At 45.4% G+C, this 15,816-nt stretch overlaps 1 protein-coding gene across 3 annotated transcripts; it reads left to right on the top strand.

The window, feature by feature from the left end:
* Positions 1-2,757: 2,757 nt before the first annotated feature.
* On the top strand, positions 2,758-15,161 carry GRP (gastrin releasing peptide). 3 transcript variants are annotated; one of them, XM_057527208.1, is made up of 3 exons: positions 2,758-2,896; positions 8,844-9,086; positions 15,124-15,161. In XM_057527208.1, exons 1-3 carry the CDS (start codon positions 2,758-2,760, stop codon positions 15,159-15,161), a joined length of 420 nt encoding a protein of 139 aa, XP_057383191.1. The 3 variants fall into 3 exon arrangements, with proteins under 3 accessions (XP_057383191.1, XP_057383190.1, XP_057383192.1); XM_057527207.1 differs by having other exon boundaries at positions 15,103-15,161; XM_057527209.1 differs by having other exon boundaries at positions 8,844-9,067; positions 15,103-15,156.
* The last annotated feature ends 655 nt before the right edge of the window (positions 15,162-15,816 follow it).

Below are 15,816 nucleotides of genomic sequence, written 5' to 3'. Positions count from 1 at the left end.
CCAGCTGCTATCTAGGCCATGCAGGCAGGGACAGTGCACTTAGGACACTGCTAATTAAGTGTGGTCCATGCATCAGCTGCTCATCCTTGAACCGTTTGTAACCCATCCACAACAAGATAAAGAGTTTATGCCAGAATGCAAATCAACAGCACTAAACACAAATCATTAAACACAGTGTTCAGCTGACAAAGCAAGATATTCTCGATGAAGGAAGCAATGCATTGATTTACATGCTGCCACAAGCTCCTTATCTCCTTACAGAGCATCCCTTTGAGGAGCAGAGCACTAGGGAGGGGTAGAGGCACAAGATGGAAGGAACCTGGGTTCCTGAATATCTACGTGGAACAGAGCGCTAGACTATAACAAAAAAGAGGAACAAGTCATCCCTATCTGGCAGGGCTGTGGTTAAGATTTTAAAAGCGATATGAAAAGATACCCAGTCAGGATCTACTGGGGCTCATTCAGTACTGGCTGAATGAAACCTGCAATGGTTTCTTTCTCTAACTTGTAACAATCCATTGTCTTTTCTGGTTAGAGGACTGGACTCAGGCTGCTATACCCGGAGGACAATGCAGCCATTCACATCTCTTGAGTCCCTGTTCTGTACCTTGGACTGGGTCAGACGCTGTGGATTCAGCCCTGAGCAAGACTGACACACTCTCTGCCCTTGTGGGATGCCAAAGCAAATGACAAGTCTAAGCCCGAGACCGGGTGCAGAAAACCTGTAGACTAGGGTGCTTAGAGCAAGAGCTGAAGTGAATGGAGGAAACTGGGTAGCTCCTGGTCTGCAATAGACCCGAGTGTGTTGCCTGAATTTGCAGGAGAGTTGCACTTTCTGTAGAGCTGTTCCCACACTTCATTGTATTTACAGTAGTTTTCCCTTGGTTTCATAGTGGGAAAAACTTCATTAAAAGATTCTAAAATAATCTTGATTAAACTAAGGGGAAAGGACATTTTTCTATAACTTAGTCTGGAGAGCTAAAGGTTTAATGCCCCTCCAAAGGCCCAAGGTTGCAAAAGCCATTTAGACCCAAGCACTTCTTAGGTTAGTTGTTCATTCATCAAATCATTGTTGAACACCACTGTGAGCCAGGCTCTTTGCAGACACACAGGGAAACAAGACCAAGTCCCTGTGTTCCTGCAAGCTCACGGCCAAGTGGGAAGTGGTAAGCCTACGGATGATCACCTGACTGTGGAACATTTGCCTACTAATGAGCAGAGCCTGGGAACCCAGAAGGATGGAGTCCAAGCCAATTGTAGGCTTTTTTTCCCCCTTGATTTTCACCCGGGGTATTCCCTCAGGATAGTATTACTCTATTGCTTGGCTAATAATAGTGATCTTGAAATTAGCATTTAACCTTCTAGCCAGACACATGCATGGAAATACTCTTCCAAGCCCGAGAAGACTCAGTCATGCAATATGCACATATCCTCTAAGAACGGCACAGATGTATTGAATCACCAGATATCCCGAAAGATGTATGATTTCAACCTAATTGGTATCAGCGCTCAGTACTGACATGGAACTCCAGCAGGAACCAGCGAGACCGTTCACCAGCACTCGGTGAGGAATAGGCACGCAGGAGCACGCCAGCACACCCCCAGCTCTGACAGCCGAATCGTGGGCAACAGCGTCCTACCAGCTTCTATTCACTGTTGCATTGCTATGGTGCCCACCCCCTTTGTATCCATGGCATTGAGAACCTCGGGGGTTGGGCCGGTGACCATTCCTCATCTCTGAGAACAGAAGGAGCTGGGGAAGGCTGGGCAGCTCTAGAGAAGTGTGTAAATGGCAGTTTAGGGACAGTTTGAGCTTTCTGGTATAGGCAGCCTAGGGAAATTGCCACAAACGCTTCATCTATTATGTGGATGCCATATGCTGGTGCAAGGACCCAGGAGTATAGTAAAACTATTGTTAGTATTGTTAACTCCGATCACGTTACATGTCTTTCCCGCTCCAGCCTCCGTCGCACCCTACAAATGGGCAGGGACGCCTCCGAAACCCCAGGTGGGGTGAGGGTCTTACTGGCGGCGGTGAAGCGGCGGCGCCCTGTGGGAGGCAGGCAAAGGTCGGGAGGTTCATGGGCAGGGACCGCGAGGAGGGAGATGGTCCACAAAGGGGGAAAGTCTGAGAATCAGAGGTCCTTTGCAATCCGGGCTCCGGTCCCCTCCAGCAAAGCCCAGCCTAAAAGCATCCATCCTTGGCGCACATCCCTCTCTATCTCCCCCACCCCAGCTGCGCCCCTCGCCCCTGGGGTCAGGCCGCGGGGTCACTGCTCCCCCTTGCAGGATCCGAAGGCAGCTAAGGCGGGAGGCGCCCCGGTGAGGCTGCGGAGGGAGGAGTCCCCTAAATTGTGCTGGAGCGAAGGCGTCGAGGATAGGAAGAACTAACCCAGGGTGGGGAAGGCGGACGGGACTCCGAGGAAGAGAGAGAGGGGACAAGGTACGCTCAGCCTTTTCAGCACTCGGCAGGAAGATGCATGATTTTCGGAGACCGTTGTCCCAGCGCTCAGGCTCGCTCTAGGGAGACGTCAGAGCGCTGGGGTCGGCGGCGGAGGAGCCCCCCCACCCCCCCGCCCGGGCTTGCATATAAAGTCGGGGCGTCGTGGAGGCTGCAGCAGTGGCGCGCGGCGGCGGCGGCGGCGGCGGCGGCGGCGGCGCTCCTCTGAGGTCCTGGTCCTCCGTCTCGCCTCTGCCGTGAAAGCGCGCTCTCCGCCCAGCCTCGCCGCGGCGCTCCGAGGGCTTCCCGCCGGGACCATGCGCGGCCGCGACTTCGCGCTCGTCCTGCTGGCTCTGGTCCTCTGCCAGGCGCCCCGGGGGCCGGCCGCCCCGGTGTCGGCGGGCGCAGGGACCGTGCTGGCCAAGATGTACCCGCGCGGCAACCACTGGGCGGTGGGTGAGTGTCCGGCGCGCTCTAGTGCTGGCGGGACCAGCCAGCCGAGGGGGCCAGTCTCCCCATCTCTCAGCTTTTCTGCGGCTCTGCGTTGGGGGCTGGGTTTGCTCCGACCTTTCTGCTCAGGCGCCAACCCCGTTCTCCCAAAACTCCACCCTGCCCTTCAGTATCCCGGGAAGCCGTCGGTCCCTCGGCAGCCTCCGGCTGGTCCCTCGGTCCTTTCCCGCTCTCTTCCCTCCCCCCCACCCCAGGACACCAGAGCCAGCACGCAGCTCTCCAAAATCCCAACCGTACGCGGAGATCACCCCCGCTCCGCATCTCCCAGCAGCTCCTTTTATCCGTCTAATCACAACCCTGTCTGGCATGGTTCTCTCCCTGAGCAACTTTGGGAAGCTGGGTCCCCGAGCGCCTCTCGGGGCTCTGGTCCAGCCTGGCGGCTGCGCCTTTATCCCCGGCAAAGCCACAGGTGTGGGACGCGGGGCGCAGCGCCCACCCTAGGTTTCAAATCTGTTCGGCAAGCAGCGCCTGAATCCCACCTCTATTTGGGGCTCGCCTGAATTTCCTCAGTCCTTCTTTGCCTTGCAGCGATTTTCTTTTCCTTGCCCTTTTGCCCAACCCTCCCTCCTTCCATCCGGCAGGCTCGGTGCTCCGGGAATCACATCTGGTCTCCACGCTGATCCCGGGTCTCTGTGCCCTAAGTCCTCGCTTTTCTCCGCCTCTCGTGACCCGAGACCTCACCCTCTCCCCTAGCTCCTTCCCTCTTTCCCCTGCCTACAAGTCCTGCTTTCCAGGCACGGGCTTGGAGGTTCGCTCGTCCCGGCCCCCGGAACCGCAGCGGCTTGGACCGGGTCGCGGTCCGCGGAGCGCGCACCCGCTGCTTCCCCGCAGCTGGGAGGCAGGTAGCGGCCCCGCTGCTTCTCGCTGCTCCAGCATCACCCCGGGGCTCTGGGCCGCGCCGAGCAGAGCCTCTGGCAAATGGTGCCAAGCGTTCGACTTCCTCAGATAGCTCCCCACACAGCCATCTACGACAACCCTAGCATTTCCCGGGAAGCTGGTCGGTCCCTAGAGAATTTTAAGGCGGGGTGTGTGTGTGTGTGTGTGTGTGTGTGTGTGTGTGTCACGATTTCTTTAGTCATCTACTTAGAAGTAGGGGAGGGTGTGTTGGAAAGATACTTGCTAATTCAACTTCCAGAGGATTTGCAGACTCTCGGCGTGAAGACTAGGATGAATTTAGAAGATGGGGTGAAGCTAGAACTGCACGTCCTCAGCTCCTGTGCGTTGTGTAGGTTTCCCTCGGAGAAATGGAGCGCTCTGGGTTGCAATAGACTAGTTTTCATTATTACTGAAAGAATCATTTGCCAAGTCTTGGCAACCCCAAGGATGAAAGTATTTGTCATCTTTGAGGGACACCCGGAACCCAGGAGCCTGGTATAGAGAGGAAGGGTTGGGATGGGTGAAAACCCTTGCACTTCCAGAGAGAAGGATACTTAGAAGATGTTAAAGAAGCCAAACCTAGAATCGATACTTAAAAAGGGCTCCTGGGAGTTTAGATCAAGCGGTCATTGTCCAGTGCGGCCAGCAGCCGGTGGGCTGGGAAGGTAGAATGAAACTTCCAGACTTCCAGCCTCTTTTTGCTCATCCATGTTTTTGTACTAAAAAGACTTATTGTTAAGGTAACCCTTGCAGGCTAAACGCAGGCCAAGAGAGTTAGCTGGGAAGCTGTAACCATGGTATTTCTGATGCAAGCCAACCCTGATTACTGTGGTTGCAGAGAACCTCAGTCCCCAGGTCGGCCACTTAATCACCCTTCATGGTGGTACTTGGGCATTCCCAGCCCCAAAGCGTACTGTCCAGTGACACCCCCAAATTGTCTTATTCCCTTATTTGTTCTTGAACACACTCTTTTTCCTTTTTCTCCCTTGACTAACTGTGCAGAGTTGATGAAGAACAAGGAAAAGAGGGAGGTGACATAGAAAATCGCATTTAGATTGAAAATGACGTTGCAGTTGAGCAAAAGTTTGCTTTGGGTGGACATGCCCTCTGTTGGAATGTGAGCATTCACAAGCATGAATGCCATGTTAGATTTTAAATTAAGCTTTCTGCTCTAAGTAAATGCCTGTCCTCCTCAATCACTGAAGACATGGAGGTTAGTTTTAATTAATGCAAACGAAAGCTACATATTGCTGTCCCTGAAGAAGCTGTAAGCAGAAATTTGCAGGTTTGTTAAGTGAATTGCTTCTTCCAGCTGAGAGAAACGTGATGTGGCCATGGAAAAACAAGTTCCATGGAAAAACAAGTTAACAGACTGAAAACGTAACCAATTCTTATCTGTCTCGATGTTCATGGAAATGTTTTGTGTGCGATGAAAATATAGGTCAACACTAACACTGGTAACTATCCCCTGTGCACCCATGAAATGTTTCTGGCCGTGGTTCTAACTCTGATGTGGAGCGTGCCGTGGAGGGTTGAATGCTGAGCACCAGTGTTCAGCTGCAGAATGGCTGTACATGATTGTGCTACCCGAGCTACTGTGAAATACAGCTGAAGTATCACTCCAGAAAAACTAGCTCTTAATGCTGAACATTTTCTGTCTTAATGGATATTTTCTGAAGTTAGGATAATCTTCAAGTATGGAGCTCAAGAAAATTCTTTTCTGTTGCAAACCTGCCATTTTAGTGGTATTTTTAAGTGATTAAAAAGGAAAAAAGCTTCCCCCCCACCCCTGGCAAGGTTTTCTTTTTTTAAGTGCCTATCTTTTATGGGTTTATTTATTTATTTATTTATTTTTGACTGTGTTGGGTCTTCGTTTCTGTGCGAGGGCCCTCTCCAGTTGCGGCAAGCGGGGCCACTCTTCATCGCGGTGTGCGGGCCTCTCATTATTGCGGCCTCTCTTGTTGCGGGGCACAGGCTCCAGACGCGCAGGCTCAGTAGTTGTGGCTCACGGACCCAGTTTCTCCACGGCATGTGGGATCTTCCCAGACCAGGGCTTGAACCCGTGTCCCCTGCATTGGCAGGCAGACTCCCAACCACTGCGCCACCAGGGAAGCCCCTAAGTGCCTATCTTTTGATCTCCATTATTATTATATGGATACATAACAAATGATGATGGGAGAAGAGATGGAAGTGGGCATATCGTCCACGTTGCCATGGAGACGATTATTTGGTTGACGGTAGCTAGCTAAGAAGTGCATTAGGACCCAGGGAACGTGTGCTTCCCTGGGATGTTATAGATGGCGCACTTTCCTTAGAAAAAAGAAAAACATCTGTGGTCTAGGGGAGGGAGTCTGAACACCCATCCACCAAATATGCAAATACTGAAATTCAGTACAAGGTCCCAAAGATCTATGTTAAATCACCCACAGAATGGAGGCCCATTTTAGCCTTCCATTGTAGAAAAGTCACAGAATTCTTCAAGCATGACAAAAATGAAGTTATTTGTAAAAACATCTCCATCATCCCTCTGCTTCATTGCCAATAACGCCTTTCTCATTTCCAGCATCCTAACCAGATGATAGGCAATGACCGAGGACAAGAGCAACTGAGGTCATTACTGGGAGCATCAGATTCTAATCCCACTTTCCCATTATCATGATTCAATTTCCTCCATATATATAAAGCCAAATGATTTGCTACTTCCTGGGAAGTTGTGGAACATAATCATTGCGATGGCTAAATGCAAAGTTATTTAGTGGATATCTGGGCACCAAGTTCACCAAGCAGATAAGTGAGGAGCCAGTGTTTCAAGATTCCAATGCTTCAGTTGGGACGGTGTCCTTAATAGAGTCTTAAAATTGTGTGACGTGTCAGGTCCTAAGTGACTTGGCAAAGATCACACTGCAATGCAGGAAGACCTCATTTTCAGGCTTCCTAATACACACAGAATTAATTTTTCTGAGCCGCATAACTGAGTCATGGCATAGTGATATATGATCTCCATTCCTTTTGATAACATTAGAAAGCCTTTGGCAGACCTTATCCTTATTTCCAGACCCCAGAATCATTTCTAACTGCCTTATATCCTTAGGAAGTTCAAAGACACTTCAAAGCAGTATAACATCGTAGGGTCCGGACTGTGAGTTGATTTTAATCCCAGCATCTTTACTTGCATGTATGTGACTTTTGGCAAGTCTCGTTTTCATCAAATTTATTACAGTGTGGATCAAATGAAATAATATGCATTTAAACATCCTGTGAACTGTAAATACACACACAAGCAATAAAGTTACCGTGAGGGCTTCTCTCTTGGTGGACAGAGCAGCTGGGAAGGGGCCTCCTTCCATTTGCAGTGACTGAGGTCTGCCACATACTATTTTCATGACGCTTGCCTTACATATTCTAATGCCAGTCAACACTGGGACCACAGAGAGCGCTCTCCTTGTGAGTTTTAAATCAAAAGCACCATAGTTTTATTAGTGTTAGAAATTTGAAAGTGCTATAAAACCCAATTACAGAGAAATGGAGAAAATCAACTGAAGAAAGTAAATAAGATAATGTGAGTATATTCAAGCAATGGGCTAAAATGTAAAGAATACAGCCCTTAAATTCCATGCCCTTCTGACCCTAAGGCTATCCCCATTTGCATACATGAATTTCTATGTTTTTAGTGGTTTGGCCTCCTGCACAGCAACTTTTATTTGTTTATATGGCAAATGCTCATCTCTGGAGCTAATGATAAACTTTGGTGACCATTTTAGACCTCCAAGAGAAAATTCTGCATTTATATGGCTGAAAAGTGTTGGCCAACACTGGTCTTCAACCTGTGTTTCATTACAAACTGTAATTTCTAGGTGCAATTTCTAGGTTCAGTCTCAGCTAAAATTCTAAGAAAGTTTAAATGAAAAATTCCTTTGCTACATTTGTATTACAGATAAGAGGAAAGCAACATCTTTTAATTAATTTATTTATTTTTATTTTTAAAATTTTTATTTATTTATTTATTTTTGGCTGCTTTGGGTCTTCGTTGCTGCGTGCGGGCTTTCTCTAGCTGCTGCGAGTGGGGGCTACTCTTCGTTGTGATGCGCAGGCTTCTCATTGCGGTGGCTTCTCTTGCTGCGGAGCACAGGCTCTAGGCGCTCAGGCTTCAGTATTGTGGCATGTGGGCTCAGTAGTTGTGGCTCGCGGGCTCTAGAGCAGTTGTGGTGCACAGGCTTAGTTGCTCCGCGGCATGTGGGATCTTCCTGGACCAGGGCTCGAACCTGTGTTCCCTGCATTGGCAGGCGGATTCTTAACCACTGCTCTACCAGGAAAGTCCGAGCAACACCTTTTTAATCACACAAAGAAAAGCACGGAGACTTTTCTTTTCAGGAGCAATTCAAGATTGACTGGGGTAGATATTCGAACGCCATCATTCAGCTGGGAATAGAATTCGGTGCACACAGAAATGGTGATAGAATTTTAGATATGGAGGGTTCTTTCGACGTCATCTGGTCCAACATGTTCATTTTATTGCTGATAAAATTGAAGGTTCGGGATGCTAAATGACTTGAGAGAGGTCACCTGGCTAGTTTGCAGAGGGGCTGGGACCAGACCCAGGGCTTCTGAGCTGCAGTTCTGAATTCTGTCCATTCATTAGGCGTTTTGAGCAGGGATCAAAATTTGTCAGTCGTTTATGAACTAACTCCTAGTAATATCAATAAAATGCTATTTATCCCGCATTTAGGAGAAAGCAGCACAAACACAATTGGTGCCCTTTTAAATTTCTTGTTCATTCATTCCCCTGGGTTAAATTTGTGGCATCCTGTTTTTGTTGGGGTGCTTTTGAACCAGAGTATATGCTTATTTTATTTCTTTATGAATGTGGCATTGAATTTCTTTTTAAATTGAAGTATAATTGACATACAAAATTATATGTTACAGGTGTACAACATAGTGATTCATAATTTTTAAAGGTTATACTCCATTTACAGTTATTATAAAATATTGGCTATATATTGTTTCTGTTTTTGAACAGGACACTTAATGGGAAAAAAGAGCACAGGAGAGTCCCCATATGTTTATGAGGGAGGGAGCCTGACGGAGCAGCTGAGGGAGTACATTCGCTGGGAGGAAGCTACAAGGAATTTGTTAAGCCTCCTAGAAGCAAAGGGGACCAGTAGCCATCAGCCACCTCAACGTGAGCCCCTGGGCATTCTCCAGTCTACTTGGGATTCAGAGGACAGCAACAACTTTAAAGACGTGGGATCAAGACTCAAAGGTACAATGAACATACTGGGGAAGTGGGGGTGGGGTGAGGAGGGGTCAGGGGGGTAGGAGGTGTTTGGGGAGAGTTGGAAGGAGGGGAGATTTGAGCAGGGAAGAATAAAACTGTTCAGAGGTAAGATTTCACAGCAACTACATCGGGCTGGCATCAGTACACACTCAGAAAATGAGTGGCCAATCCTCATGCTAGCTTTTCTTTTCAGCATATCATAAATGATTTTTCCTCCTAACACATCAAACTCCAATTTAGGAGTTTTGTTAGCAATTGTGCATTGATAGGATTTTTTAGCCTACCAGACCCTTCCAAAATATTTTGATAGTGAGGCCATAGATTATTTGAGTTGATCCCTGTGGATCTATAGATATGTTTATTTTTGATGAACACTAGTGGAAGGGCCTATTCACAGATGCTTTTGGAAGAGAGCATTCTTGTTTGCTACTCTTGATGCAAGATAGTACTCCTTCATATTTGTTCCCAGATTACCTAGTTTGGGTCTCATCCTAATATTTCAAAACTTGGTGAAAATATCTCAGGTCAACTGATCTGTTCAGTATATGATTTTATAGAGGATAGGGGGAAAGAATTATACCAAATTGGCATTGTTTAGCTACAAAGACAGTAAATGAGATAAAAGAGAGAATAAAATTTATAGGAAGAAAGCAAGGCAACTGAAAATGATGTGATTCTCATTAACTTTTAAGAAGTTTCCATGAAATTTATGAAAAAAGGCAAAAATAATCATTACAATACTCCTAATAATAACAACTGCTAGTTTTAGTGAGTATTTTTTATAATCCAAGTACTGGGTGAAACACCTTACCTTCAACCATTTCTTCGGGTAATGCTCACAGCAGTCTTAGGAGAAAGATTCAGGAAGATTCTATTATTCTCTCCATTTTAGAGGTGAGGAAACTGAGACCAGTCGTGTAGCTTTTCAAGGGAAAAGCCCGTGCTGTCTGCCTTGGACAGTCCACTGCCATGTGAGGCATCTTCTGGGAATAGTCCTCATTGATCTTAAATATGAAGGATGCAGGATGCAGTAGCAGCTCTCCCTCTCGATGTTTCTGGCAATAAATAATATTGTGTTTCGCTCACAGACCTTGGGGAGTTCACGCCATCCCTCTTTCATGGTGGTTAAATCTGATTGATGACCCCTTAACAGAGGCTCAGGGCTGGCGTGGCCAAGCCTCGGATGGTTTCTCCAGAGGGAGGCTTTATGTGTCACCGCTCTTCGGTCTACTGTGGATTCTCTGTGCTAAATGCAGAGCCAAAAAAGTTCCTTTGTTGCATTAAGCACCTAGAGAGAAAGTCTCTGGTAGCCTTTATTCAGAAAGAAAATCAGGATTAAATCAAGCAATACAGAAATAAGTATCAACTTTGTACAGAGCCCTGAATGACTGATTCTCTTGTCCACACCCTTGTCTGTGAATAGATCACGTGGTTCTAAAGGCTCTTGGAATTTGTGATTGACTTCTTGGGCCCCGGCTGGCCTGGCCTATTCTTGGCCAAGTGCTTTGCTGGACTTCCTGTGGGTGAACGTCCAACAGTAGTGCCTTCTCCTTGGTCTGAAGAGTAATAATGATCACCACCACAAAACCCTCTAAAATAACTTGACAAACACTGAAATGGACTTACCCTCATAGCTCATTCATAAAACAGCCTCCCACGCCCTATCATGTTATTAATCTATAGTGCTTCATTTTGACCCAAACAATACCCACTTTGAATTGCTTTATTCCCCCAAACTTAGCTCTGCATAACTTTGGAATGTTTTGAAAAATGCAACTCCTTCCTCAAGGGTCAAAAATTTTCTGCCATCTTCAGAAGGACATTCTGTAAACTTCGAAGGCAATTGCAAAAGAATAGCTCCAAAAAGGTCTCCGAGCAGCAGTTCTATAGGATGGAGTGGGTGGGGAGTCACAGAAAGTGACTGCTTTAAGGGGACAATATTTATCAGTATACAGTGTGAGCTGGAAAAGTCATCTTTTTCTAATCAGGCCTTGCTTTTCTATTATATCTCTTTATGCTTTGTTCCTCTTTTTACAAGCTCAGAAAGCCCATCTCATTTAATTCCACCTCAGATTGAATAACTAGCTATGGGCACACATTGGTACCATTCTTTTGGATGTATTTCCCAGCAATATGAAAAACAAATCGAACACTTAGTTTAGGCTTTGCAGAAACCAAAACAGTTTATCACTTCTCTTGCTTTGGAAATTCCACCTCGATGAAAGTATGTTGATATGAAAACTGAAAACATCCTACAATTATCTTATTCACAAGGAGGAAGAACCAAGAGAATCATTCTGTTAGAAATCCTTATATCTCTCAGTGTTAGAAAGAAGTTTAATAATTTAGCTGAGCATTATCAGAACTAGCGGCAGGGATTTTCAGAGGCTGCGGACTTTTCTTAAACTTAAAAACTATCCCCATATACTCCCCTCTCGCATTTTAGTAATAAAACATCAAGTCCTGTGGCCAAATCTCCCAGAGCCGGTTAGAAACTGAGCATCTTCCTACATTTTGATGACAAAGATATTTACTTGATTCAGAAAAGATTCATGTAAATGCACACTGAATCTAGACTGCTATGTCACGGCAAACAGGAAGTTTTTAGCAACAATTACGGCCAACAATTTTCAAGGTGAACCTAAATCTTTTAACTTTACCCTTCTCACAAAAGTTGATGCATCGAACTTTTACCCTGTGGTTTCTCTAACATGAAACAGTGTTTAGCTCAGCTCCAGGTCCTAATCCATAATCCTGGATGCGGCTGTGGATTGTCCTGAGGTTTAATGAAGGATGAGGTTGGCCTTTGGGTTCCTTTTGTAATTGGGACCCAGTTCATTGTTTTTTGTTTTGTTTTTTTTTTAAATTAATTTATTTATTTGTTCTTATTTTTGGCTGTGTTGAGTCTTCGTTGCTGAGCACGGGCTTTCTCCAGTTGCGGCGAGCGGGGGCTACTCTTCGTTGCGGTGCGTGGGCTTCTCATTGTCGTGGCTTCTCTTGTTGCGGAGCCTGGGTTCTAGGCACGCAGGCTTCAGTAGTTGTGGTGCGCGGGCTCAGTAGTTGTGGCTTGCAGGCTCTAGAGCGCAGGCTCAGTAGTTGTGGCGCACGGGCTTAGTTGCTCTATGGCATGTGGGATCTTCCCGGACCAGGGCTCGAACCCTTGTCCCCTGCATTGGCAGGTGGATTCTTAACCACTGTGCCATCAAGGAAGCCCCAGTTCATTGTTTTTTGAAGCCTAGAATTTTTTCTCTTATTTGGTGAGCATGAGGAAAGGGAACTGGGGAATGCATTGCAGGGGGTGTTAACGGAAAGGAAGTAAATGTACAAATTTGCTCTCACTTTTAAGGGAGAGATCCCACCGTCCCATCAGATCAGCACAGAGAATAGAAAGGTTTTATTTATTAATATGTGAAATGCTCCAACGGACGCTCCAAATATAGGGAAAGCAACATACGGTCAAGAGTAACTAAAAAGCTTCTGATTACCCCGTTTCTATGAAGGCGGGGGCCAGCTTCACTCCGCTGCCTCCCACCTCAGAAACAGCGCCTCCCAGCCACAACGGCCAGCATCAACAAATCTACACACAATAAATGCTGGAGAGGGTGTGGAGGAAAGGGCACCCTCTGGCACTGCTGGTGGGCATGTAAATTGATACAGCCACTATGGAGAACAGTATGGAGGTTCCTTAAAAAACTAAAAATAGAGCTACCATACGACCCAGTAATGCCACTACTGGGCATATACCCTGAGCAAACCATAATTCAAAAAGAGTCATGTACCAAAATGTTCATTGCAGCTCTATTTACAATAGCCAGGACATGGAAGCAACCTAAGTGTCCATCGACAGATGAATGGATAAAGAAGATGTGGCACATATATACAATGGAATATTACTCAGCCATAAAAAGAAACGAAATGGAGTTATTTATAGTGAGGTGGATAGACCTACAGTCTGTCATACAGAGTGAAGTAAGTCAGAAAGAGAAAAACAAATACCGTATGCCAACACATATATATGGAATCTAAACAAAAAACGGTTCTGAAGAACCTAGGGGCAGGACAGGGATAAAGACACAGACGTAGAGGATGGACTTGAGGACACGGGGAGGGGGAAGGGTAAGCTGGGACGAAGTGAGAGAGTGGCATGGACATATATACACTACCAAACGTAAAATAGATAGCTAGTGGGAAGCAGCTGCATAGCACAGTGAGATCAGCTCCGTGCTTTGTGACCACCTCGAGGGGTGGGATAGGAAGGGTGGGAGGGAGACACAAGAGGGAGGAGATATGGGGATATATGTATATGTATAGCTGATTCACTTTGTTATAAAGCAGAAACGAACACACCATTGTAAAACATTATATTCCAATAAAGATGTTAAAAAAATAAATAAAATAAAATTGATTAAAAACCTGCTATCAAAAAAAAAAAAAAATAAAACAGCTCCTGCCCACCCCTAACCATGGACCCCTCTCCTGCCTCCAAGTCCTTGATCTTCCTAGGTTACAGAATTTGTCTTTTCCTTGTCACTTTACTTCCATTCTCTTGAGTCAAACTCACAGATTCAATATTTTGAGCCAACGTAGGGGACTTCCATGCATCTTGTCCTGTATCCTCAGCTGGCCCCTTTTGTGACCAATGGCTCATATTGTGAGATGTATGGCAGCATCTTCAGGCAGCCTGGCGACCCTTAATAGTGCAGCCTGGTCTCCTGGAGAAAAATGAAGCTAATTGGTCTGTGTGGGAATTGAACCCCAGGCCCTGGCTTCATTATCACCTGGTCAAAACAATTGAGCCACAGAGCAGATAATAACTGGTCTGAGAATCTCAGTAATTCCTTTATTAGAAACAAATGGCTGGTCTGGACGTTGGGGAACCTGAATTGCCAGAGAATCTTGCAAAGTGTAATAAGCTCTCTGGATGAAAAGTGTTTTCTCATCTCAGAGGGTAAAGGGTGCTATATGGGAACAAAGAAGTGTTTTAAAAGTAGAGCTACTCATTCTTCCTTCAGTCTTAGTTAATTTGAACAGAAGCCACAACAAGCCAACCACAATAAATTTAGAACTGGCAGAAACCCAAATTAGCTCCTCTTCCCAAGTTGCCCACACGACTACCATTTACAGTCATGGGTTTATAATGTTGAATTGTGTAATTCATAAACTAGCTTTGATTTGTGGAATGAGGCATTGCCAAAGAAGCAAAGTAACAATTAAGATCCCACATTCCTTAGCAGTCTCCCTACCCAGCTGCTACTTTAGTAACAAATTCCTGGGGATAATACATTTAATTTCCAACTTTGGTCAAACTATACCTGCGTAAATGAACTTACGAAACAGAAACAGACTCACAGACATAGAGAACAGACTTGTGGTTGCCAAGATGCGGAGGGGGTGGGGGAGGGATGGACTGGGAGTTTGGGATTAGCAGATGCAAACTATTATCCATAGAATAGGTCCTACTGTACAGCACAGGGAACTATATTCAATATCCTGTGATAAACTATAGAGGAAAAGAATATGAAAAAGAAGGTATGTACCTGTATAACTGAATCACTTTGCTATACAGCAGAAATTAACACAACATTGTAAATCAACTATGCTTCAATAAAAGGAATTTAAAAAAATAAAGTTTTCCTTAAAAAAAAAAAAAATATATATATACATATGTAGTCATATCAGGACACAAGTTAAGCTAATATAACAAAAAGACCCGAAAATATAGTGGCTCCCCAAAAGGAGGAAGTTAATTTCTCTCGGGGGGGGCAGCTGTTGTTCTCAAGCGTTAACGTGCTCAGAGTCACCTGGAAGACTTGTGAGAGCACAGATGGCTGGGTCCCATCCCCAGAGTTTCCAGTTCTGTAGGTCTGGGGTAGACCTAGGAATCTACCTTTCTACCAGTCTCCCAAGTGATACTGATGCTTTGTTGGGATGGATTTACTTTTAGCATTAGACTTTGGCATCACTAACTACGTTCGCTTAACTCTTTCTAATATTTTTTAAGTTGGTGGACTCTCTACTCCAGGTTCTCAGCGTGAAGGAAGGAACCCCCAGCTGAACTGATACTGACAATGGTGGCCTCCCTCAAAGAAGCAAAACAAAATCCTCAAGAGACTGCGTTCTATGGGCATAAGTTCTACTGGGTCATCAAGTTTCCTTTATGCAAAATACTTAACTATTCTTGTATCTTTCAACTTTGACTAAAGTCATGATTTTCAAGCAGCATCTTCTGGTTTGAACTTGTTTGCTGTCAATAATTGTCCATAAAGAGTGTTCTGATTAATGTTCTTTACATCTAGGTTATTCGTCTATTAGATTCCAGTCCTTGTTACCATTCACAATAAAAGCTTAAACATATTGTCCAAAAGGCAGGTAGTTTTCTTATTTCAATTCCAAATGAGAGGACAGTGATTAATACTGAGATTAACAAACAGGTTGACAGTGAACTTGTGTGCTTATTGATGAAAGCAGGCTGAATTTTTAGCTTTGCTCTCTGAAAGCCACTTACTGATTCCTTGTAGTGACTTAGAGCCTTTATAGATGCCACTTACTACAAGCTCAGACTTTTTTTTTTTTAAGTTTTCTTTTTTTAAAAATTAATTAATTAATTAATTAATTAATTAATTTATTTATTTATTTTTGGCTGTGTTGGGTCTTCATTTCTGTGCGAGGGCTTTCTCTAGTTGCGGCAAGTGGGGGCCACTCTCCATCGCGGTGC

This window comes from Balaenoptera acutorostrata, chromosome 13, assembly GCF_949987535.1.
Source record: "Balaenoptera acutorostrata chromosome 13, mBalAcu1.1, whole genome shotgun sequence".
Classification (NCBI taxonomy): Eukaryota; Metazoa; Chordata; class Mammalia; order Artiodactyla; family Balaenopteridae; genus Balaenoptera; species Balaenoptera acutorostrata.
This window is presented reverse-complemented; position numbering and strand designations above follow the sequence as displayed.